This window comes from Calidris pugnax, unplaced genomic scaffold (genome assembly GCF_001431845.1).
Source record: "Calidris pugnax isolate Ruff unplaced genomic scaffold, ASM143184v1 scaffold111, whole genome shotgun sequence".
NCBI lineage: Eukaryota > Metazoa > Chordata > Aves > Charadriiformes > Scolopacidae > Calidris > Calidris pugnax.
In genome coordinates this window covers 7,442,105-7,465,905 of record NW_015090872.1, presented here as the reverse complement: position 1 = coordinate 7,465,905, position 23,801 = coordinate 7,442,105, and the positions used below count along the sequence as shown (strand labels likewise).

The window sequence follows — 23,801 nt, the reverse complement described above, 5'->3', positions numbered from 1 at the left end:
TGACATGAGAAAGCATTCATTCCCAATACCTTTGTTATTGTTTATTTTCAGCTGCTTTTCCACCTGGCTCTGAGTTACTTCTGTTTTCCTGTATCTTGCTGACAGGAAAACAGAGGAATAAAAAAATCCCAAACCTAAGAGCAGCCACATGATTGGGAATATCAGGTGATCTGTTGTGCAGGCACTGCTAACATGTGAGGTATTTATATATGAAAAAGCAATAAAGACGTACCTGACTGTTTGTCACAGTAAGTTATTCTTTGCTATCTGCTCCTGGTTTGGGCTAGCATGGCTGTATCTTGCTTACAGAGCAATTTTTAGTGCTGCTAAGTCTTATAGCTGGACTACACATTTCTTTCAATACTTTGTTCCCGTCCATATGCCTTGAATATTGACACAGAATTCTTTTTGTTTGCCAGTGCTACCTGCTCAGCTTTGCTCATCATCTGAATATCCATGGACTGATTTTTGGAGGCATTGATATCTGAGATGGGATCTGCAAGTATGCAGCACCTCAGAAAAATCAGGCAACCACTAAGAAGGTAAAACAGGCTGCTCAACTAATTCTAGAATGAGGAGAAAAGCATGTTAAGAACTGAAGCCAGTGGTTCAGTTTATTTGGCTTAAGATTCTTCTCACAAGTAAGAGGGACTTTGAAGTGGGCATTAGCTATCTTTAAACATTAGTTACAACTATATGACTTAAGAAAACTGGCAGCTACTTGGCAATTTTACGATTTATGATGGATTAATGGTGAATGTGGGGATGAATCAACAGGTTTCATACAGCTCAAAATTAGGTGTGTAGGAGAGCAGCCATGAAGCACAGCAAGGAGAACTTTGTTGAAGATAATCGGGTTAGTTACTCTTCACTAATGTGTTTTTTGCACTTCTCCATGAAAGATTAAAGAAGTGTCACTGCCAGCTGCAGCCTTTGTGGCTATAGCATGGAGGCTACATTTTATGAAGCTTGAATTGCTAAAAGGTACCTGAGCCAAGTACCAAATTCTCACTGAATGTGGATGAGAATTGTGAGCACCTGGAAATCCCAGCTTACAGGTATAATGCTTAACAATTCTGCTTTACCTGTGTAGGAAAAGAGGAAAGCTACTTTCTAGAGCTAACAGAAAAGTGAAACTCTAAATAGATGGCCAAAGGCACTTACTATCCCCAACTACTATTAATACCCTGGAGACTGAAGACACAAAGTTCTTGACAGAACTAGCACCAAAATGATTTTGCAAATCGGGAGAACAACTGTCTGCAGTAGACACTTACGTGTAATAGAAATCTGGTGAGACCGCAGAATGACAATTTACGAAAGGACCTTTCGAGTCAATCAGGATTTGACATTTAGAAGTGCTGTTTTCTTGTCCCAGCTGATTTTCACTGCAGCCTTGGAAGAGCCCTGGATCTGGTTCCTCCTCAGACTCATTTTTGGAATTGACATCTCGTCTGGAAGTAAAGTTATTATGAAACCATCAGTTCTCTGTACATCCAGCATTCACAGTACTGCTCTCCAAGTAACGCCACAAGAGTACTACTGCCTTGTGATGTAAGTGTAAGCGTAAGCTTATTTTTCCCTCATGATTTATCCTGAACGGGAAGCAGATAGGTGAAGCAAATCAAGAATGTACTAGAACATTTCCTACTGTCTTAGAGTTTTATGAATATTTAAGCCAAAAATGGATAGCTGTAATTATCTCTTTGGAAATTCTGCATGACACAGGCTTCATCCAATGCTTCCTTCATCCAATCTATTCAGTAAAACTTGAATTTTAGCCAGAATGATGCAGTTGGAATAGACCACTGTTTCTTGGTCATACGTTCACTTCCACTGAACAGCTGGCTGCATGCCTGAAGTGCCAGAATTCTCCTGTAGGGACGGCCTCCAGAGCCCCTTCATGCTCAAAACTACCCTACATGCTGCTTTCTACTATTCTGGCAGACAAGTTTTTGCAGCCAAATTATATCCTGACAGCTAATACAATTCCATTTACGTGCTGAAAAAGTTCTGTGTTAGTGGCTAAGCAACCTCGAGAGGTTGAGAGGAAGAAGAAAGACCAGAAATAAGACAGTGTAGTTATTCCTGGATATTAAATATGGCTTAATTCACTCAATCCCAGTGGCTGTGCTTGCCGTAGATATTAGGTAAAAAATTAAGTACCTGAGACGAGAAGTTTTTCTTTGTAGAGGAACTTTCCAGCTCTCACCAAAGCTATTCACATTTTTCACCCAAACACCTTCTGGATTTGTGAAGTCATTTCTGTATCTGTCATCAAAGTTACCACACAAGCCTTCCACTCTGTTTCTGTAGGTGTTGGCCAGCTTTATATCTAGGGAAGTTCAGAAGGAAAAAAAAAGCCTTTACATAGGAATCTTTGCTCCTGAGTGTATGGAAGAGGTGGAAAGCAGTGCCAAGTACTGCATTTCATGATTCAGATTGGAGTTGGTCACACGACATGGGTCTACACATAGGACTGTTGCTGTGCTCTGCCACATGGATCATGAAAAAAGTAATTATTTGCACCTAATAAATTATATAACATGGCATCACCACCTGAGTGCTCTTAGTACACTTAGTGCATACTGCTTACTGCTTTGCAACAAACTGAATGCAGCACCCGCTTTATGCCCTTCACTTACAATCCACTTGTGCATTGAGATACAGAATCCCTATAAAACAGACCTTTTATTTCTGCAGATGGAGTTTTAGGATTTGGAATGGTGGTCATGTGTATAAATGGCCTGGCACTTTTGCCATATACTCAGAAATAACATGGCTATATTCTATTGTAAACCAGAAGAAACTGTTATGAACAGCGGAGGTAATATGTGTTCAATTTACATGAGTGAGTTGTGTATATGGGATAGAAGAGTCCTGATGAGAAATGCTAAATAATGGGATTATTCGGAATAGGCTTGGGAGGAAGCATGTAGAAGGATGCACTCACAAAACATTGTGCTTTAATTTTCTGGAAGAATCATAGGCTCAAAGAGTGAATGTTTCTAATTTTGCCTTAGCTTTACACCTCCTCTGGGATGAGAGCATTTTTAGAGACAGTGCATAAATATTCCTGTACATTGTCTTAGTGTCACTTACCTGCATTTTGACTGCCATCAAAGCTCACGTATAAGCCAAAATCTGTCTCCAGGTAAATTCTTGTTGCCCTCTGATATATACGAATACCTTCATGAGGATGAGCAGGGGGTCTCACCCTCACACCATCCAACTAATAGGGAAAGAATAAGTTAAAATTCATAATATATAGGCCAAATTAAAATCTGACTTCAGTATAGGTAAATATATGATAAATATAACAAATAATTCAACCAGGTAAAAAACTCTCACTTTTTTTAAAATTGACAAAATCATGTATTTAAGAGAGTGATCTGGACACAGTATTTTCATGTCATCCTAAGAGATTTCTACTATTGAACTAAAAATGTGCACATGAATGAAAGAAATTAAATTTTCCTACCTTTATTCACACTTTTCTTTTCCCTACCACTGATAAAAAATTATATGGCTTTATTGTAAGCCTTGGGGTATTTGGGATTTTATTCCTAAATCTCTATATATTCATTTATTTGTTTGAAGTAGAATTATATCCTTCATAGCTATAGAGGAAAAAAGACTCAACAGAACTAAAAATCACATTTGTGGTTGCCCCGTAGCACTACTGTAATAATATAGTTAGCTTTAATACTTAAATTCTTCAGAACAGACATTTAATACTCGAAGGTGTTTTACTCTAAGGGAGAGCTTTTCTCTGTGCTCTGCAGTCAGTGAGAGACTTACCAATAGCTGCTTGTTCTGCCTGAACCGCACTGTGTGATTGTAAACATTGATGAGAATCTCTTTCAGGTAAGTGATGTGTCGACTTCCATGGAGAGGATAGTTGGTGCCTTCAATGCTGAACTGCGTCAGAGTATCAGGTAGGTCAGGGATGGTCTGAGCCAGAATATATGTGTATTTCCCTTGAAAGTGGTGCACCAGACCATCGAAGGTGATGTAGTGTGGATCGCCCATGACCCGGCATTTCCCAAAACCTAAAGAAGCAGAGCTTCGTTACTCTCCAGTCTGAATGTGCACATACCAGATCCCAAGCATGGATCATTTTAACATAAGTTAGATGAAAACGATTGCTGGTAGCATGCAGGTCTCTTAAACTAAAGACAGGTGCTCAGGCATCACCCGAGTTAACAGACACTCAAATGGAGAGACAGCCAGAGAAACTCATTCATCTGCTGAGAACCAGTGTGAGCCAACTGAACTGAAGCAGAACATTAGGGTTTATAGACTTTATACAACTAAGCTGTGGACATTGGTCCTCTGCAGAGGAATGACTGGGCCACACAGCATGGTTTGCAGTATGCTCTTCGAGATGTTGGTCTCATAATCCTCAGCAACATGACGCTACAAAATTATTGGGACATGAAATGCAACGTCTTAATTATGGCTGGCTCACTGCTGTCACACTGATTTCTCCTGAGATTACTAAATTGATCACTGCATTCATCAGACCTAACAATCAGATGTAGCGACTATGTCTAAGTATTCTCCTTGATCATTGAGCAGAGGACAAACCATTATCCCAGGACCAAGGCTCTCCTAAAGACTGCTGGGGTGCCTCTGCTGTGGTATTTTGCCAACATGGAGCAGGAGGAGGATGGATTTGCATTATGCTCTTGTACTGATCATCAATACAGTACAACCTATGCCATACCATTCTTCAAAATTGAAGTGTAGAGTTACTAGGCAACAAGCTATGGCCTAAAACATGTAATTTACCCAGAGAATATGGGAACCAAGGTTCTCTGACTAGCCTATTACATGTCTTTTCAGATTTGCCTTTATTTTTTCTGTTCTTGAATTAATGTACAATGGAAAAAAAAGAATCATTGCCAATGAACTCACAAACATTGGTGAGTTTTAGCTTTATTATATGCAATGCAAATCTTATTTTTCTTTTCTTTTTATTTACTGACTGAAATGTGAAATTTCTAGATTTAATTAATTTCAAATTCTTGTTCCTCTTCCCTTTACAAATTCTTTGTCTTGTACTGGAACTTTCAATTCTGAGAACTGAGCCCTTTTTATGTTTGATAAAGCGTCATCAATAGCACTGTCAGAGCTTCCTTCTTTCCTGTGGAAAAGACTGGAAGTGCCATGGAAGAAAGAATAGACACCAATATCCTTCCTCCTTCTCCAGCCCTCATGGTACACCAAGTGAAGACCTGCCTGCACATACCTGTTGGATTGCACTTGTGTTTTCCATTTTTGATCACGCAGGTTTCTTTAGAATCACAGCTATAGTTCTTACATTTGATGACACCGTTCTTCTGACACTGGCATCTTTTGGTGCAGTGTGGAGTTATCCAGGTCTCCCCAGCCTGGATGGAAGTTGTGTTAATAATATGTTACCAAAGTGCTCAGCTTTGCAGTGCAATACAAGTTCAATAGCAAAGGGTGTGCGGGGGTGCCCAGGTGCAACATGTCTAGTTGGCAAATCCTGAGGTAGTTTCACCAAGAACCTGGGAGGGGGATCTCAGTCCATTTATCTTACTGTCTTCAACATGAGAATTCAAAGACAAAGCAGGACTAAGACAGACTGCTTGAACTCTGATCAATTGACTAGTTTAGAATATGCCTCAATTTTGGCCTCAGATGCAGAGTACCAAGATCCTGCACCTCCTCATACCTGAGCCTGCAGTTTTTACTGATCAGATGAAAGGTATTTGAGAGGTAGACCCTGACGATATCTCTCTCTCTCTCATTCAGATGGACAGGGGACCAATTTTCTACAAGTTTTGCAGTCAGAGATTTGCTCCACAAACTACTTACACTGTAGTAATTGTTGTCATCATCTCTGCAGCCACAGTTGCTCAGAGGTACACACTTGCCATTACTGAGCACATAATTATCATCACACTCACAGCCCTCTGTGCACTTCTCTGTCTTCTCACAAAGGGAAGAGGCAAAAATGTCATTGCATGTTGATGGGCAGCTGGAGACACAGTTCGTGTAAGAGCTGTGAGATGGACAGGGCAATGCTGTGTGGGTGAAGAGAATAGAACCAGCGTTATTAAATTCATTTAGAAAGTGCACTGCGAACACATGTGCCTGCCTGAAAGCTACAACATGGCCTGGAAAATGGTAGTATAGAATTGCCTTTTAACAGCTGCTTTTGATCATCAACCAGGTTTGATTTTTTTTTATGTTTTATTTTAACACCCAACAAAACCAAAACAGAAACCCTCTCTGGAGCTGCTGATTCAGTTCTATTACAAGTATGCCAAATCATTCAGACTCAGTATTCCAGTTCAACTGCAAATGGGCACTGTTACAAATGAGAATCTTTAGGGCAAATTCCTTAGAATGTTCAACCTTCCAGTGATGCCAAAGAGGTGTATATCTAGCTTAACCACAGACAAGAACAACCACATGCAAGAACAACAGATATGCATTGTCAGAGTGAAGAGATTCATCTAGCTCCATATCCTATTTCTGCCAATGTCTAGAGATGCAAAAGGGGACAGTTCAAGAAACAGGGTAGCAGGACAAAGGGTTCATTTGTCCAGTATTTTCTTCCACTTGTGGCAAGGAGGCAACTAGGAATTTCTGATGGTCCTATTCAAGATTCATCTAGCTTGTTTTTTAGCCAGCTAATTGTATTATCCTCTACAATGTTCTGTGATAATTAATTCCACAATGTATAACTAAATTGTGAAAAAAAAAACAGCAAAAAGAAACCTACTATGTAATCTTTACTTGATTCTACATAATTTGTTTGTAGCTTTGTTGAATGGGTGCAGCGAGGCTCATATACTGGATATTAATCCGAGAACACAGCCTTTAAGAAACTGGCCAAATTGTCGGTTTTCATTCAAAACACAGTGAGCGGCATTGAGCTCTGTGTCCTAACACAGTATCACTCTTTGTTTTAGCCTTCTGATTATATTATTTCTCCATTTTAGGCTCCCTGCAATGTCTCATGGTGCTCATTGGGCTACTGAAGGCACTCCACATGACAATCCATAATTCGTCTAGTCCAGAGCTATCACTGGGTTTAGCTCAGCCTGAACACAGTTCAGTGCAACAATGGAATCATAAAATCATAATAATAGAATTGTATTTTGTGAGAATTCGGGGTTAATTTTCTTTTACACAACTTGTTCACCTAATATTGCTAATTTGCCTTCCAAGTTTCAGTGTTTTCACTTGCTTGTGCACTTACGACAGAATGTGCTATTCCTCCATATAATGGTGATTCCATGACTCCTGCAGGTGTCCACGTAGAATTGAACTATGTCACAGAGGGCAGACTTCATGCCATCATACTGGCACATGTCATAGATGCAGATCTGTATGAAGTCTTCAGGGTTGACTAGATTATGACACGCTTTGAACTTGTCTGATTTTAGGACATTGCACTGGCTTTCAATGACTGGTTTACTCTCAGCAGTGCAAGGAGGACCATCATCTTCTCTTAAGTCTAGTAAACAGCTGCATGAAAGCACAGACACAGTTGCATTTAAGTTTCAAAGGCATATAAAAGAGACTGAAACTGAACATTTGTTTCTACTGAAAGGTATTAAACAAGTAACACTAGAGACTACAGTCTTCTTTTGGTCTATGCATGAAAGATTAGGCAGAATTTGACCTGCCCAGCAACCACCATGCTGCATCTGACGCTTGTTACTCTCACTGATCTTGCCCCTGACTAGAGGATTGACTTCTCAGCTTTAGCTCGGACCTGTCTTGTCACTGAAAACTTGTGTGATGATCTGGACCCTCAGTGGACCCTGGCTTCCACACTTGGGCCTGCCCTGCTTGGGTAGTGTGGGATGGGTCCTGGCTGGTGAGAACACTGTTCTCTCGGCTGTGTTATCACACTTGGCTCCCTGTCCCTTGGGGAGCAGCTGGACCTCACTGTTCCTCAACACTGCACCCCAGCACCAGGTGTTTCCAGTGTAAAATAAACACTGTGGACTGCTCCAAAACCTAATTCCCCAAGTCTGTATGTAGATCAACAGAATGGCTGGGGCTTCCCTCTGGCCCATCCAGTGGTTTCCTGTGGTGTTGGCATTTTTTTGAGCTTCAAATTGAGGAAGAAAAGCGTCTCATATACACTGCTTATATTTAACAATGGAGCAAACAGTCAAAGCAATTGAATGGAGACTGTTTATCGAAGGAAAATGGAAGGTAAGAAAAGAAGTTATATTTACCCTGCATCACTGTCTTCCTCCACTTTCCAGCTATTTCCAAACTGTGTGACATTGACGAGTGTACCATTGGGCAAGACCAGATCATCTGTACGATCATCATTGAAGTTACCACACATTCCCTGTACCTGCAAATGAACAGGAACCATACATATTCTAAGCACAATCTGTTCTACATCAGCTTTCCCAATAACTTCTTATTCATTGCCTATGAAACAATGTGACCAAATCACCAACAACAACCAATCTTGTACCAGAAATTTCAGGCATACTCACTAGTGTCTGACTGCACCCATGGAGAAATAAAATAGGAACTGCAGTAAATTGGTGGTTCCCTAAGGCTTCAAGGCATTTAATGCTATAAGTTGGATGCAATCCCCTAGCCAGGTCACTTTCTTTACTTACTCTTTTGGAACACAAGGAAATTTTCGTGAAGAGAAAAAAATAAAAAGGAAAAAATTACACGTTACAATACAGCTACAAAGATGCAATAGCAAAACACTGGATTAAAAGAAATTAAAAATAAATGCACAAAGCAGAGGTTTTGAAACAGTGCCAGATGTTTACGTACTAAATCTTACCTTTGAGAAATAAGAGTGTGGGAGGGTGATTTCCAGATGGTGATTGCCATCGTATTTCACTATCACACCAAAATCAGTTTCCAGTACTATAAATTTGCCAACGTTTCCAATGGACACGCCTCGCAAACGGTTCTCCATTGGAGTGTAGACTCTCTCATTGTTCAGCTGGAGAGACATGTCATTTGTCAGTATGGACATTCTTTCATGAAAGCTTTTCTGCTCACAATCTATATTCCTTGCACTGCTGACAATTTCTTTATGACAGTTTCATCTCCGTTACACTTCCACCATTGCATATTCCAACTATGAGTTGCAGGAATCAGCCTTTTAGCTGAGGAGAGCTGGGCAGGACTCATGGCCTGTGCCTTTAACAGGGAGCTGGAAAGATCCCTGAGAGTGAGGAAGCTCTTACCCACTCACCCACAGCATCCTCTGCCTCCAGTACTGCTACATGCTATTCTAGACCAATACAGTATAACTTGCTTTTCCTCTGCTCTTTTTAGCCAGCTATAGGTGGTTGAGTTAACAACAGCTATTGAAGTGGGGAGCCCCATTCTTTACTTCAGGCAACAATTCTTCGACCTGAAGGCTCTGAGCTCCATCTCCAAGATATAGCCAATAGAGCAGTAAATCCAAACCAAAAGCCTTGGCAACTAGTGAGAAATTATATTTCCCAATAATATCCAGTTAATTGAGGTGCCCACAAACATACACATACATATTCCTGAGGAAACATGAAGACCCTTTCTCCTACAACTGCCGTAGTGAACTCATTTTAAGATACTTCTTGCCAAAATAAAGAGCACCATCACCTACCAGGATTCCTTGGTTTTTCTGAAGGGTGATTCGTACATCATACACATCTACATAGACTTCTTTCAGGTATGTGGCCCCTCTTAGTCCTCTGTCTTCATTCTTGCCAAGGATGGTTATAGGAATGATACTGTTTTTGTTGACTACCTCAACTAAGGTGTAGGTGCAGGTACCCACAAAAGTGTACATCAGTCCATCAAAAGTGAAATAATGGGGATCTCCTGCGACTTGACATGTTGCTTGACCTGAAAGTAAAAAAAATAATCTAAGAATTTTGAACTGGATTTCACCATGGACTCAGCTGACAAAAGATGTTTGAATTAGTGCAGCAACCTAATTCCTGTCATTACTAAGTGGGCAAACCTTCACAGTGTTCTCTCAAATTCTTGCCAGTGCCACATTTATTTGGAAACAAGAAATTTCCAGAAAGTGTCTCCTAAATTAAATTTGCATATTATGTACAAACTGGCAACTTAGCAGCAAAAGAACCTCTTTATGCATTTCTATATGGTGTTGTAGGCATTATTTATGGTAGTTGAGAGTAATACAGAGCTTTTCTATATAACTATATAAAAAAAATCATAACTGTATGTATAAATATAGATCAAAATAGAAAAGTAAATAAGTTTGCATCTATATACATAGGTACTTAGTGCACTTGCCATCACCCAGACTCTCAGAAATGCAGTTCTCAATTATTACCAAATTTAGATCTTGCAGCACTGGTGATTTGGGACTTGAATTTGTATTATCAAGACAAAATGAATGCAAGTGACCTTGCAAGCTTCTGGGTAGCATCAGTTTTTGCTGATATCTGCTACAACAGAAAGGGGTCTGTGCTTGCAAGACACATCATTGTGTCTTTTCATCTCTTAGCACTGGCAGCAATCACTTGGGACTTCATTGCCATCACGTATGAAAAGATATTTAAATAAAGCTAGGAGGAGAAGAAGGATCTAATTACGGAATTGACATTGAGAACCATTTTCAGGCAGAATTTACCATTGGAATGACAGCCCAGCACACCATCCTGAATACTGCATTCTTCTCGGACTCCACACTCCCAGGGTGTGCATGTGATGTTGTTTTTAGCCTTGCAGGTGCAGCGTTCAGTGCAGGAATTATTGGTGAACCAGCTTTCATCCAGCTGAGTGGAAAAAAGAGTGTAGAAGTATATACTATAATACAAATTGGACGGTAATACCAAAAGGGACAATCAAATTACTAGTATTTAAATGACCATTATACTTAATCATTTGGGCAACTGTAGCCACATAGCTCACAGATTGAAAAGGTTGGCAAAGTGAGTCTATTTTGTGATTATTAATGACATAAATAATAACTGTGTTAGTGTTATTAACATCTTTTTCTCTCATGGTAATAAAGAATGAGAAGCCTTGTTCTTTTTTTTTTTTTTCTTTCTTTAAATATCTGAGGTAACTTGCCTGGTGATACTGATTTTTTTCATCAACACAACCACAGCTGCTTTCTGGCACACATTTGTCTCCGCTCAAAACGTAGCCTTCCTTACAGAAGCAACCTTCCACTGGTAAGGAACTGCAGGAATCAGCTGCTGAGATGTTCAAGCAGGTAGAGGGACACCTAGTACCACAGCTCTTGTAGATGCTGCCTCCAGGACAGGACATTGCTGGAGAGAAAAAGGAAAAATAAGATCACTCAAAAGAGCAAAATCATGATAAAAGTTTTCCTGATGCTTTCACTGTTTGCTCTGGAAAATATACAAAAATTGCTGTTAGAAATTCTGACACTGGGGAGTGCTGTGTACAAAGTATTTTCTTGCAGTGTGAGATAGGTGTTTTTCGGTAGAGGTGGGTAAGAGAGGTGGGCCACCCTGCACATCACCTAATGAAGGAAGTCAAACATTGTAGGCTTGCTTTGAGGTAGGTCTGATGTGATTATACAGGACTAATTTTGCTTGGTTCAGTAAACCTTTTTCTGCAGGTTTAAAGACATATAGTTACTCCATTCTCTTCCCATACCAGCTGATAGGGCCCCATTACTGTACTTCTTATTTGAGCACCTGCCATGTATTTCAATATAGAACTAAAAATCAAAATCCATCTTTCACTGAGACCCCTTGAGGAAAATATATTATACTGTCATGTCCCTCCTGCTCATGGTAGACTTGGGCTTCTATCTCTCAAAGCAAGGAAAGACATTACATTTTACAGAAATCCTGAGGCATTTGTCCATTTCTGTCATCTAAAAACCCTACATATGACTCTTATTTACTTCTGTCCCTGCAGCAGGTTCTCTTAGTCCTGTCAGGCAATTACAGCCAACGACTCCAGTCACCTATCCAGAGTACCTGCTCTTTGTCAGGTTCTTAATCGAGTTTTTATTGGGTTTGATGGAGGGAGCACTTGAGAGTCAATCCTCTTAATGTGACTGAGTCTTCTCTATCACTTTAATCAAGCCATAGATATTTAGATCCTGGGCTATGGCCTCAGACTATGGAGTGTGGGTGTCTATAGCTTTAATCTGATGTGGAGGGTAGAAGCTCATTTCTTGCTCTTTCTATATATGAATTCTGCATGCTCTGTCCTAGGGCTAATTTAGTGGGTGCTTTAAAGCCATTCTAAAGTTACAGTAATTATTTTTCCAAACTTAGCAGCTCCTGGAATCTCTCAATAGTTTTTACAGTTTAATTTCAATGCACAGCTTATTGTTGATCATAGAAAAAATGAAACAGAAAAAAAAGGTGCAAATCTGGAGAAGGTAATACAATGGTAATTGGTATAATCAAAATTACAGTAAAATTACAGTAAAAAATGCAGTAAAAAAACCATAGAGAAGAGTTATGGTTGACCTTTAGAGGACTTCTTTCCTCCAGATATGTACTTTGTGGATAAAAAGTCCTTTAGATGATGTCTGGCAAGCACAAAACTGCCCAGTGCTGCATAAAATCAGCACCAGTGGAACCCCTGGAAATCTTTATTCTAAGAAATATGAGTTCATTATATTAAATTTGCCATAACGTCATGCTGAAGAGAATTCATTGTGAGATGGGTGACTATGCTTGATTTCTTTGCTTTATAGAGAAGTACTCGTAAACTTCCTAAAAACAACTGTTTCTCAAGGTCTCTTAATAAACCATAAGCCATCGATAGGCATTTGTGTATGGAGGACTACCAGCTCCGCTTAAATTGAGGATGGTGGATTTTCAGTGGAGCAAAGAAACAGTTATTTCCCCAGTGAGAAAGCTCACATAAGATACAGTTGAATGCAGTCAAACTTTTCCAATAAACTAATAGTAGTAAATAATTAAAACTTTAAAGATTAGACCTACACGTATCTAAATGTTTATGAAAATTAGTGTTTTATACAAATAATGGAATGGTGCTGAAACTGAAGTAGGCTCAAGACTCGACAAAAGATAGACTATACTCAAAACATTACATAAAATGAAGTAACATACATAAAAAAAGATAGAGGAGAACGTGCATACTTCCAGAATAGATATTTATAAGCCACAACACTCACGGCAAAGAGTAGCATTCCTCCACTCTATGCATATCCCAGCATTGATACACGACTCAGCATAGGCCTGGAGTCCATAGCATAAGGATGTTGCCTGTCCGTCAGTGAAACACATGTCATAAACACAGTTTTCAAAGAACTTCTCCGGAGGCACCTTGGTATGACAATCCTTGAAGATTCCTGTAAATCAAGAAAGGTATATAGAAGGACAGAAAAAAAAATAATAAAGGGAATGAAAAGATCTCCACCACCATCTCTTTTCTGTCGTGGCAAATGTCTTGTGAGTACTCCAGGCTAACTTTGTTTAGTAAGTTAAACCAACGCTTGAAATGGGGCTTTTACAATGAGACTTGGCCCTCCTAATCAGACTTTCTTCTTTTTGCATGATTGTTACTGCATAGCTTCCAGAAATTAAGAGTTGCTGGCTAGGCAAGCCACTAATTCTGGACAACTGCATGAGCTCCCCAATGCAGGGAATATCTACAGAATTTCAGATAAAGTATCTGTAATACATTCAGTAATAGTGCCCTCTGAAACATTTCAGATAAAGTATCTGTAATACATTCAGTAATAGTGCCCTCTGAATTTTTTCTTTTAGTAAACAGAGTGCAAGTCACTATAAGGTAAAGAGCACCTATGGCTCCCTGTGCACATTGTCAGATAGACTTCATGGACACATTGGCACTGTCTGGTTGACAAATCTTGACCAAGCACCTATGAGTTTTATGTTGGTCTTTCACACTGGAGGTTTTATATGCTTCCAATGTGAGCTCAGAACAACAGACTATAGAGAGGGCTCAACACAAGCTTTAAAGCACTTCATCACATGGTTCATACTACCTGTTGGGTCTGTGATCATGCCGCATGCTGTGTTCTTCTTTGCCTCACTCTCCTGCACAGGATCACATTGCTCTTCTGTCCCACTCGAGCAACTGGGAAAAGCAAGCAAAATCAAGTGTATGTTTCACATCTCCTACTACCTGATTTTCAGTGGAAGATTGACACACCCTGCACAACAGGGTGTATTTTATTAGGCACAAAGCTTTATCCAGTCTCTTTGAAAAGCTGATGCCAGCCTTATCACTGAAGGGACTCCCTTTTTGATGCCTTCTGGGTTATTCAAAGGCCTATTCTTAGCTGATAAAAGACCCATGGGATCCAATCAGTTATGTTTTCCAATCAGGGAACTGGACTGAGATTCCATCCACCCTCACACTCAGCAGATAGTTCCTGCTTTGGAAAACAAGACTTAAAGCACACAGGCCCTCTTCTCATTCCCTGTTTAATATAAAGGGGCCACTCCCTACTTTTAATGGGCAGTTGGAAGGTGTAAAATGGGACTGGATGACAAAACCAGTGAGTAGTTTGTAGAGTTTGATTCGCAAATACCATGTGATTAAGTTAATATACGTACCTGGTGTTATTCTCAGGTACAAGCCAGCTTTGTCCAAGATCGTTGGAATCACTTGCAACGTCACCATTGGGCTTCATGTTGTCATCATTTGGATCACCATTATAATTACCTGTGAGGGTAAAAAGCGATTTATGGGACACATGAAGTCTACATCTGTAGAAAAAACCTAGGTGTCAGCTGTAAAACAAATTACTATCAACTAGGGAGAGTATACATGCAACAGCAATGTGTACTGGGCATAGTAAGAAGGGCTCAATTGTGTTTTAGACGTTGACCACTGACAAGAGCTGCTGTTCAGAGAGACCTGTGGACTTGAAGTGAGAAGACTGTAAATTCTTATGATCACATCGCATAGAAGAAAGAATCACTTAGAAAAATCCAGCTTATTTCCTCGGATCCTACCTGTAGAATGTTGGACTAAAAATCAAAAGGTGTTTTCATACCATTATATTCTTAGGTAGATTTCCTGAATGGAAAATGTGAAAAACCCATGAAGAGATAACTGAACTAGGAAATTTCAGATCATCCAAATCAAAGAATAATCAGAAACTCACAAGATAAGCTACTCTTACAATTTCTATGATCCCATTTTTATCCTGAAGTACATTTCATATAATCACTTGGGTTTCAGAATGTTGTTCCAACTAAGCTTCCTCAAGTTCAGGCATTAGCAACATTGTTGATGAAAAGTTACTGGTCACTACTAATTCCAGCAAGCTCCTACTCTCATTAGCTACATAAGCCACCTGTGACTCTTACTTTGCTATCCTATTACAATAGAATTCCTTGCAGAACATGGTAGAATGTGACCTTTATGTCTAATCTTTCTCACAGGACTCTAAAAGGCCTTCATATTTTGCATCATATATAGCATTTAATATTCTGTAGTATTTGAATTTTGGAACTAAAGCATAAATTTTCTTTCTCACTAATGTCTGTCAGGTCAGGATTATCCATTTTGGATCCTTGTCATTGCTTTGGTTTAATGTTTTTATCTTAGCTAGAATAAAAAGTAGGTTAAAATAACCCTTTTCTTTCTTTATCTTTTATTTAATCTTTTCTTTTCCTTTGAACATATAAACATGATCATTCAGGTTGTATAAGTACCTCCTAAAATAGCACAGGAAAACAGCAGCAGGAAAGTTTGAGGATGTTGGCAGTAAGCTATTCTGAAGATTGCTCTCTGCAGTTGAAATAGCCTCAAGTTTTAATGATTCACAAAATGAAATGGTACAGCATTCTTCACACCCAACATAAGAAAAATACATCAGAATAGAAATAACAGAAAAATGTATTTGTAGAATTATTGACCAGATTCATGCAAATAATTACTCTTCCTAAATTTGAACTGTAGAACTGATGTGAGGGTTTTTTTATTTGGCTAAAAATGGTATTTGTAGTTATACCTCACAACATTAAATTGGATAGCATGTTACCAGGAATTTTGTTAGTAACAGTTCTGAGAAACTGAAAAAAATCTGGCACGTTTTCTTCACTGCTGTAAATTCTACATTTGTCCATTTGACAAGCACTAGTTGCATGGAGAATAAGTATGACATGCAAAGAAAAAAAGCTTACATAATCACCAGCCTCCGTAACACACTAAAAAGTGACTAACACACTAAAAAGTGACTAACACACTAAAAAGTGTGTAAGTATGACTTACCACAGAGGCCACAGAGCAGACCACTGTAAATAGAAGGCACAGAGACTTCTGCATAGTGATTTCCGTCATATCTCACCCACAGCCCAAAGTCAGTTTCCAAGAGAACATATCCACCACTGCTTTGAATACTGATCTTCTTTTCAATAAGTACAGGCAGGTTCATTCTGCTGCCATTCACCTGTACAACAAGTTGTAAAAGTTAGTGTATGGCTGCAGGGACTCTTACAACTGCAAGCAGCTGAAATACATTAGTGAAAGATGTGATCTTGTGCACAAGGTAACTGGAAGTAATTAAAGAACACTTAATCTGAGCAAATTTGTTGGACATTTCATTAAGAGAGGTACATTTAACTAATAAAAAGAGAAAGTTTGCTATGAACTGTACCATCAGAGAAAATATTTCATTATCTGAATGTCAGTTTAAAAATATTACATATGTCTTTTAAACAAGTATTTTCTTACATTCACTTTCTTGTTTTTCAGCAAAGAAATCTGGTGGCCATAGACTTCCACATTCACTGACTTCACATAAGAGACTTTGGTGTTGGCTCCTCTGTGCTCATTTGTTGTGGAGACATCAAAGTATGGGAGCATCTCCGAGACATTGCACACTTTGGAGAGGGTGTAAGTGCAATTTCCCATGAAATGATGAACTCTGTGGTCAAAAGTGTTATAATGTGGATCGCCAGAGGCACTGCAGGAAGCACGGCCTGGGAAGAAAGAAAGACAGAAAAAATCTCTCTGAATCTCTACCAGACTTCTACTGTTGCTTTGTTCCCACTTTGTTTTACTTAGTAATTGCTGCTCAGTTCTAACAGTGATGGCATCAGTCGAGAACATTCCAGAACACAGCTGAGCCTCCTGCCTTTATGGGTCTAACCATAAAGAATCTGTACTCTTATGTATCAGAAATCTATGGTAGAGGGTGAGTAAGAAGTGGACTTAGTGCTTAAAACTGAAGGAAAGGAGCAGCTAAAACTTCTCTTATATCTAAAATAAAAACAGAATTTGGAAGCTAAATTTATTTTAAAAGACTATAGCAAAAGACTATAAGACCTGTATAACAGAGGAAAACTTGCCATAGATAATGAAAAAAATATTTATGGACATGGCAATAAAGAGTATGTGAGATAACCATCAGGCAGCTAGCTGGTGGACTGTTCTCAAAAACCCAAACAATATGGCAAAACAGACCATGGGGAGGACATCGATAACGACTACTCAGAAAGAGTCTGACTGCTGAAGAACAATCCCACCAGTGTGACTGGGTGAGCAAGAAAAAGCTCGGACTCTGAACTATAAGAACTCGGTCACTTGGCTGTCACACCAGTATTAAGAAAACTGAGCAGTTATGACAGACAGTAAGAGATGAGGATGGGATGTGGCAGTACCTGAGCTTGGTGTGGGTGTTGCTGGTGGGTGTGGAGGCTGCGGTGTAGAGCCTGATGAGGAGGTTGTGGGTTGTGATGTCGATGGACCTGGCACAGGAGAGAGTTAGAGAAGATATGCATCAGCATGAGAGTATTATTGCAAGCAGCTGGTCCACCCTTCCCAAAAAAACAGCACTGTGAACACAGAAGCCCCAGGCAGGGATTGCACAATGATTCCTCAGCACAAATTTCTGCACTCGAGTGAGCTCCCAACAGCATTGCTGGATAAGAAAAGGACATGCGTAACTCCTTCACCAGAGACACTCTAGCCCGTAGCTGTAGACCTTCATAGAAATTGAACTAAACAGCTGCCACAAGAAGCAGAAAGTGGGCAGGGAGCATGAGAGTACCTGAGCTCGGTGTGGGCGCTGGTGGGGATGGCGTGCGTGGAGGCTGCGGTGTAGAGCCTGGTGAGGGGGTCGTGGGTTGTGATGTCGATGGACCTGGCACAGGAGAGAGTTAGAGAAGAATTACATCAACATGGGAGTGTAGTTGCAGGCAGCTGGTCCACCCTTCCCAAAAACCCAGCACTGTGAACAGAGATCGCAGGGATCGCACAGTGATTCCTCGGCAGAGATTTCTGCACTCGAGTGAACTTGAAACAGCATTGCTGGACAATAAAAGGACATGTGCACCTCCTTCACTACAGCCACTCCATCCCACGGGTGTTGGCCATGGAGGAAGTGAACTGAACAACAGCCACAAGAAGCAGAAGGTGGGCAAGGAGCATGAGAGTACCTGAGCTCGGTGTGGGTGCTGGTGGGGATGGTGTGCGCGGGGGCTGCGGTGTAGAGCCTGGTGAGGGGGTCGTGGGTTGTGATGTCGATGGACCTGGCACAGGAGAGAGTTAGAGAAGAATTACATCAACATGGGAGTGTAGTTGCAGGCAGCTGGTCCACCCTTCCCAAAAACCCAACACTGTGAACAGAGAGGCCCCGGGCAGGGATCGCACAATTATTCCTCAGCACAGATTTCTGCACTCGAGTGAACTCCAAGTTGTATAGCTGGATATAAAAGGACATGCGTAGCTCCTTCACTACAGCCACTCCATCCCATGGCTGTTGGCCATGGAGGAAGTGAACAGAACAGCTGCCACAAGAAGCAGAAGGTGGGCAGGGAGCATGAGAGTACCTGAGCTCGGTGTGGGTGCCGGTGGGGATGTCGTGCGTGGAGGCTGTGGTGTAGAGCCTGGTGAGGGGGTCGTGGGTTTTGATGGACCTGGCACAGGAGAGAGTTAGAGAAGAATTACATCAACATGGGAGTGTAGTTGCAGGCAGGTGGTCCACCCTTCCCAAACACCCCAACACCGTAACCAGAGAGGCCCCGGGCAGGAATCGCAGAATGTCATCCCAGAAAGAGCCCTGCCACTCAAGGGCTCTCCCATCAGCACAGCTGTGTGACAAAAGCAGATGAGGCGCTTCAGTACCTCTGCTCAGTGCCTTGTAATACATGAACTAAAGAGTGCCCGCAGGCAGTGCCAGTGCTCCAGTCTCCCAGAGCTAAGCCTGCTTGGGCACAGGCTGCACCACTGGCCTATAGGGCACTGCAAAGACAACCGCTGCTCCTGCCTGTAGCACAGCGGGCCGCCTCCCTGGGTGATATCTCTCAAGCCGCCCTTCCCCACGCCGAGCCTTGTACCTGCACCACAGGGTCCCTTCTCAATGGACAGATCATCCAATGCTACGTTGCTCCGGACATCTCCACCCCATTCTCCCTCCAGGACAATCTAAGGGAAAGCACGGGTCCCAGCGTTAGCTCCAGCCGCCTGTGTGAAGTGCCATTAGAGAGCACCGTTCGTCTCAGATGGCAGTGAGAGCCTGTGCCTTACCTTCAGGTTTCCTGTGCTGGCCACTGTGATCTCTCCCAAGTTCCACATGTCCCCGTGGTTCCCAACGCTGGTCCAGATCGGCACCAGCTCTTCGTCCTCAACCACGTACACCCGCAGGGCCATTGACTCAACTCCGTACATGTGATACCAGAAGCGGAAGCAGTGCGGTCCTTCCGAAGTGCACACCGGACTGACGAGATGAGCCACAAAGCCGGGGAAGGCATTGCTCCCATACAGGTAGATGTAGTAGCCGTCTGAAACAAAGTGTGAGCCACACTGTCACATGCACATCAAATCTAGAGAAAGCAGCCAGGGACAACACGGGCACTCAAGTCCTGGGAGCACCCCCTACTGCCCTTCAAGGCAGAGAAGAAGGAGGGGAGACCAAGCACAGGTCCTTTGCTAGCCACAACCCTCCCCGGCCCCGAGTCCACCCACTGCCACAAAGGGCTCTGGATCACGGCCAGGAAACACATGGCCCGTATTTGCTGTTGGAGGAGGGGGCTTGTTGCCATCTTCCCACGGACACCCCTCTGCCTGGAGGAACGCTGTGTACGGGTTGCTGTTCCTACCTCCTGTTGTGTGGTCAGAGGAGGGGCCGGTGCCTGGCGTGGGCGTTGGACCCTTGTTCCTTATCCAGTCAATGCTGCTGTAATCTGCCTGGACCCAGCCACACAAGTCATCCTCGAACGTGCAGGCAAACTTGCAGACTTCTGGGGGAGCTGGGTATGGTGCAGAAAGGAAAGCAGAGTTTCTCAAGTGAGGGAGGGACCAACTTTTCCCCCTGTCCCACAGGGCACACCTACGTTCCTGGCATGCTCATGGCCAAGTGAGGATGGCCAACCCAGGGGAAGCACGGGAGCTGAGTACCTAGCAGAGCCAGTAAAAAACACGGATGGGAGACAACAGTACCTGTGCTTGTCCCAGGGGCTGGTGATGTTGTCTGTGGAGGCCGCGTTGAGGTGTCTGGCAAGGGGGCCGTAGTTGTAGGAGCTGCAGGATGTACAGTGAAACCGGGGTTGGAGAAGTTGTGTTTCATAATGGGCATTTGTTCCTAAATGGGGAGTTTGCAACCTTCCCAAATAACCCCACACCGCGGCAAAAGGGCACGGCACACTTACCACAGACAGTGCCAGCGCTCCAGTCTCCCAGAGCAACGCCTGCCTCAGCACAGGCTGTGGCATAGGCCCCCAGGTCATTGCAGAGCTGCTCCGTGCTGCCGTTCGTAGCACACTGGTCATAGACACAGCTCTCAAAGTATGTCTGTGGCGGCAGAACTGCATGGCATGGCTGGAACGGGCCACCGGCTTGTGTGAGGCTTGCACATTGCTTTCTAGCTGCCTCCTCCTCGGAGGGGGAGCAGGACACAGGCGGGCTGGGGGCCTCAACATGGGAGTGTAGTTGCAGGCAGCTGGTCCACCCTTCCCAAAAACCCAACACTGTGAACAGAGAGGCCCCGGGCAGGGATCGCACAATTATTCCTCAGCACAGATTTCTGCACTCGAGTGAACTCCAAGTTGTATAGCTGGATATAAAAGGACATGCGTAGCTCCTTCACTACAGCCACTCCATCGTGATGTCGATGGACCTGGCACAGGAGAGAGTTAGAGAAGAATTACATCAACATGGGAGTGTAGTTGCAGGCAGCTGGTCCACCCTTCCCAAAAACCCAACACTGTGAACAGAGAGGCCCCGGGCAGGGATCGCACAATTATTCCTCAGCACAGATTTCTGCACTCGAGTGAACTCCAAGTTGTATAGCTGGATATAAAAGGACATGCGTAGCTCCTTCACTACAGCCACTCCATCCCATGGCTGTTGGCCATGGAGGAAGTGAACAGAACAGCTGCCACAAGAAGCAGAAGGTGGGCAGGGAGCATGAGAGTACCTGAGCTCGGTGTGGGTGCCGGTGGGGATGTCGTGCGTGGAGGCTGTGGTGTAGAGCCTGGTGAGGGGGTCGTGGGTTTTGATGGACCTGGCACAGGAGAGAGTTAGAGAAGAATTACATCAACATGGGAGTGTAGTTGCAGGCAGGTGGTCCACCCTTCCCAAACACCCCAACACCGTAACCAGAGAGGCCCCGGGCAGGAATCGCAGAATGTCATCCCAGAAAGAGCCCTGCCACTCAAGGGCTCTCCCATCAGCACAGCTGTGTGACAAAAGCAGATGAGGCGCTTCAGTACCTCTGCTCAGTGCCTTGTAATACATGAACTAAAGAGTGCCCGCAGGCAGTGCCAGTGCTCCAGTCTCCCAGAGCTAAGCCTGCTTGGGCACAGGCTGCACCACTGGCCTATAGGGCACTGCAAAGACAACCGCTGCTCCTGCCTGTAGCACAGCGGGCCGCCTCCCTGGGTGATATCTCTCAAGCCGCCCTTCCCCACGCCGAGCCTTGTACCTGCACCACAGGGTCCCTTCTCAATGGACAGATCATCCAATGCTACGTTGCTCCGGACATCTCCACCCCATTCTCCCTCCAGGACAATCTAAGGGAAAGCACGGGTCCCAGCGTTAGCTCCAGCCGCCTGTGTGAAGTGCCATTAGAGAGCACCGTTCGTCTCAGATGGCAGTGAGAGCCTGTGCCTTACCTTCAGGTTTCCTGTGCTGGCCACTGTGATCTCTCCCAAGTTCCACATGTCCCCGTGGTTCCCAACGCTGGTCCAGATCGGCACCAGCTCTTCGTCCTCAACCACGTACACCCGCAGGGCCATTGACTCAACTCCGTACATGTGATACCAGAAGCGGAAGCAGTGCGGTCCTTCCGAAGTGCACACCGGACTGACGAGATGAGCCACAAAGCCGGGGAAGGCATTGCTCCCATACAGGTAGATGTAGTAGCCGTCTGAAACAAAGTGTGAGCCACACTGTCACATGCACATCAAATCTAGAGAAAGCAGCCAGGGACAACACGGGCACTCAAGTCCTGGGAGCACCCCCTACTGCCCTTCAAGGCAGAGAAGAAGGAGGGGAGACCAAGCACAGGTCCTTTGCTAGCCACAACCCTCCCCGGCCCCGAGTCCACCCACTGCCACAAAGGGCTCTGGATCACGGCCAGGAAACACATGGCCCGTATTTGCTGTTGGAGGAGGGGGCTTGTTGCCATCTTCCCACGGACACCCCTCTGCCTGGAGGAGCGCTGTGTACGGGTTGCTGTTCCTACCTCCTGTTGTGTGGTCAGAGGAGGGGCCGGTGCCTGGCGTGGGCGTTGGACCCTTGTTCCTTATCCAGTCAATGCTGCTGTAATCTGCCTGGACCCAGCCACACAAGTCATCCTCGAACGTGCAGGCAAACTTGCAGACTTCTGGGGGAGCTGGGTATGGTGCAGAAAGGAAAGCAGAGTTTCTCGAGTGAGGGAGGGACCAGCTTTTCCCCCTGTCCCACAGGGCACACCTACGTTCCTGGCATGCTCATGGCCAAGTGAGGATGGCCAACCCAGGAGAAGCACGGGAGCTGAGTACCTAGCAGAGCCAGTAAAAAACACGGATGGGAGACAACAGTACCTGTGCTTGTCCCAGGGGCTGGTGATGTTGTCTGTGGAGGCCGCGTTGAGGTGTCTGGCAAGGGGGCCGTAGTTGTAGGAGCTGCAGGATGTACAGTGAAACCGGGGTTGGAGAAGTTGTGTTTCATAATGGGCATTTGTTCCTAAATGGGGAGTTTGCAACCTTCCCAAATAACCCCACACCGCGGCAAAAGGGCACGGCACACTTACCACAGACAGTGCCAGCGCTCCAGTCTCCCAGAGCAACGCCTGCCTCAGCACAGGCTGTGGCATAGGCCCCCAGGTCATTGCAGAGCTGCTCCGTGCTGCCGTTCGTAGCACACTGGTCATAGACACAGCTCTCAAAGTATGTCTGTGGCGGCAGAACTGCATGGCATGGCTGGAACGGGCCACCGGCTTGTGTGAGGCTTGCACATTGCTTTCTAGCTGCCTCCTCCTCGGAGGGGGAGCAGGACACAGGCGGGCTGGGGGCCGGGTCACACCTGCAAAGCAGACAGACAGCCGTGAGCCCACAGCAGCCGGACCTTTTCCTGACCTCCTCCCTAGCCAAAAGCTCAGTCTCGGGAGTCCAGATCCCTCCCTAAGACAAGGCATCCAGGGCTGTCACTTGCAAGGGTGGACAACGCGGACCACGGTCACCATACGCTTTCATGGCATCAGGGTGACGGAAACAAATGGCCAAGGCAGTCACAGTCCCAACAGCTGGGGAAAAGCATCGTGCCAAGGCCCTGGCCCGCTCCCTCTGGGGTCAGGAACGGTGGGATGCAGCGTGTGGAGGGGGAAGGCAGGGCCCTGCACGGAGGTCGGAAACAAATGGCCAAGGCAGTCACAGTCCCAACAGCTG

At 43.8% G+C, this 23,801-nt stretch overlaps 1 protein-coding gene across 1 annotated transcript in view; it reads right to left on the bottom strand.

The window, feature by feature from the left end:
* Positions 1-23,801, bottom strand: part of LOC106890172 (IgGFc-binding protein-like) — a 62,401-nt gene that overhangs the window by 4,240 nt on the left and 34,360 nt on the right. The window contains exons 50-82 of the mRNA XM_014945790.1: positions 23,168-23,439; positions 22,959-23,039; positions 22,619-22,768; positions 22,047-22,300; positions 21,857-21,944; positions 21,350-21,436; positions 21,007-21,049; positions 20,583-20,836; positions 20,374-20,454; positions 20,034-20,183; positions 19,462-19,715; positions 19,272-19,359; positions 18,765-18,851; positions 18,372-18,464; positions 17,984-18,076; positions 17,595-17,681; positions 16,666-16,913; positions 16,204-16,381; positions 14,538-14,646; positions 13,964-14,055; positions 13,127-13,303; positions 11,068-11,270; positions 10,625-10,769; positions 9,626-9,867; positions 8,810-8,974; positions 8,232-8,356; positions 7,241-7,509; positions 5,848-6,056; positions 5,255-5,396; positions 3,802-4,052; positions 3,103-3,232; positions 2,167-2,335; positions 1,278-1,454 (exon numbers count right to left, since the gene is read on the bottom strand). Coding sequence (XP_014801276.1) covers positions 1,278-1,454; positions 2,167-2,335; positions 3,103-3,232; positions 3,802-4,052; positions 5,255-5,396; positions 5,848-6,056; positions 7,241-7,509; positions 8,232-8,356; positions 8,810-8,974; positions 9,626-9,867; positions 10,625-10,769; positions 11,068-11,270; positions 13,127-13,303; positions 13,964-14,055; positions 14,538-14,646; positions 16,204-16,381; positions 16,666-16,913; positions 17,595-17,681; positions 17,984-18,076; positions 18,372-18,464; positions 18,765-18,851; positions 19,272-19,359; positions 19,462-19,715; positions 20,034-20,183; positions 20,374-20,454; positions 20,583-20,836; positions 21,007-21,049; positions 21,350-21,436; positions 21,857-21,944; positions 22,047-22,300; positions 22,619-22,768; positions 22,959-23,039; positions 23,168-23,439 — 5,193 coding nt within the window. The remainder of the gene's footprint in view (positions 1-1,277; positions 1,455-2,166; positions 2,336-3,102; positions 3,233-3,801; positions 4,053-5,254; positions 5,397-5,847; positions 6,057-7,240; positions 7,510-8,231; positions 8,357-8,809; positions 8,975-9,625; positions 9,868-10,624; positions 10,770-11,067; positions 11,271-13,126; positions 13,304-13,963; positions 14,056-14,537; positions 14,647-16,203; positions 16,382-16,665; positions 16,914-17,594; positions 17,682-17,983; positions 18,077-18,371; positions 18,465-18,764; positions 18,852-19,271; positions 19,360-19,461; positions 19,716-20,033; positions 20,184-20,373; positions 20,455-20,582; positions 20,837-21,006; positions 21,050-21,349; positions 21,437-21,856; positions 21,945-22,046; positions 22,301-22,618; positions 22,769-22,958; positions 23,040-23,167; positions 23,440-23,801) is intronic.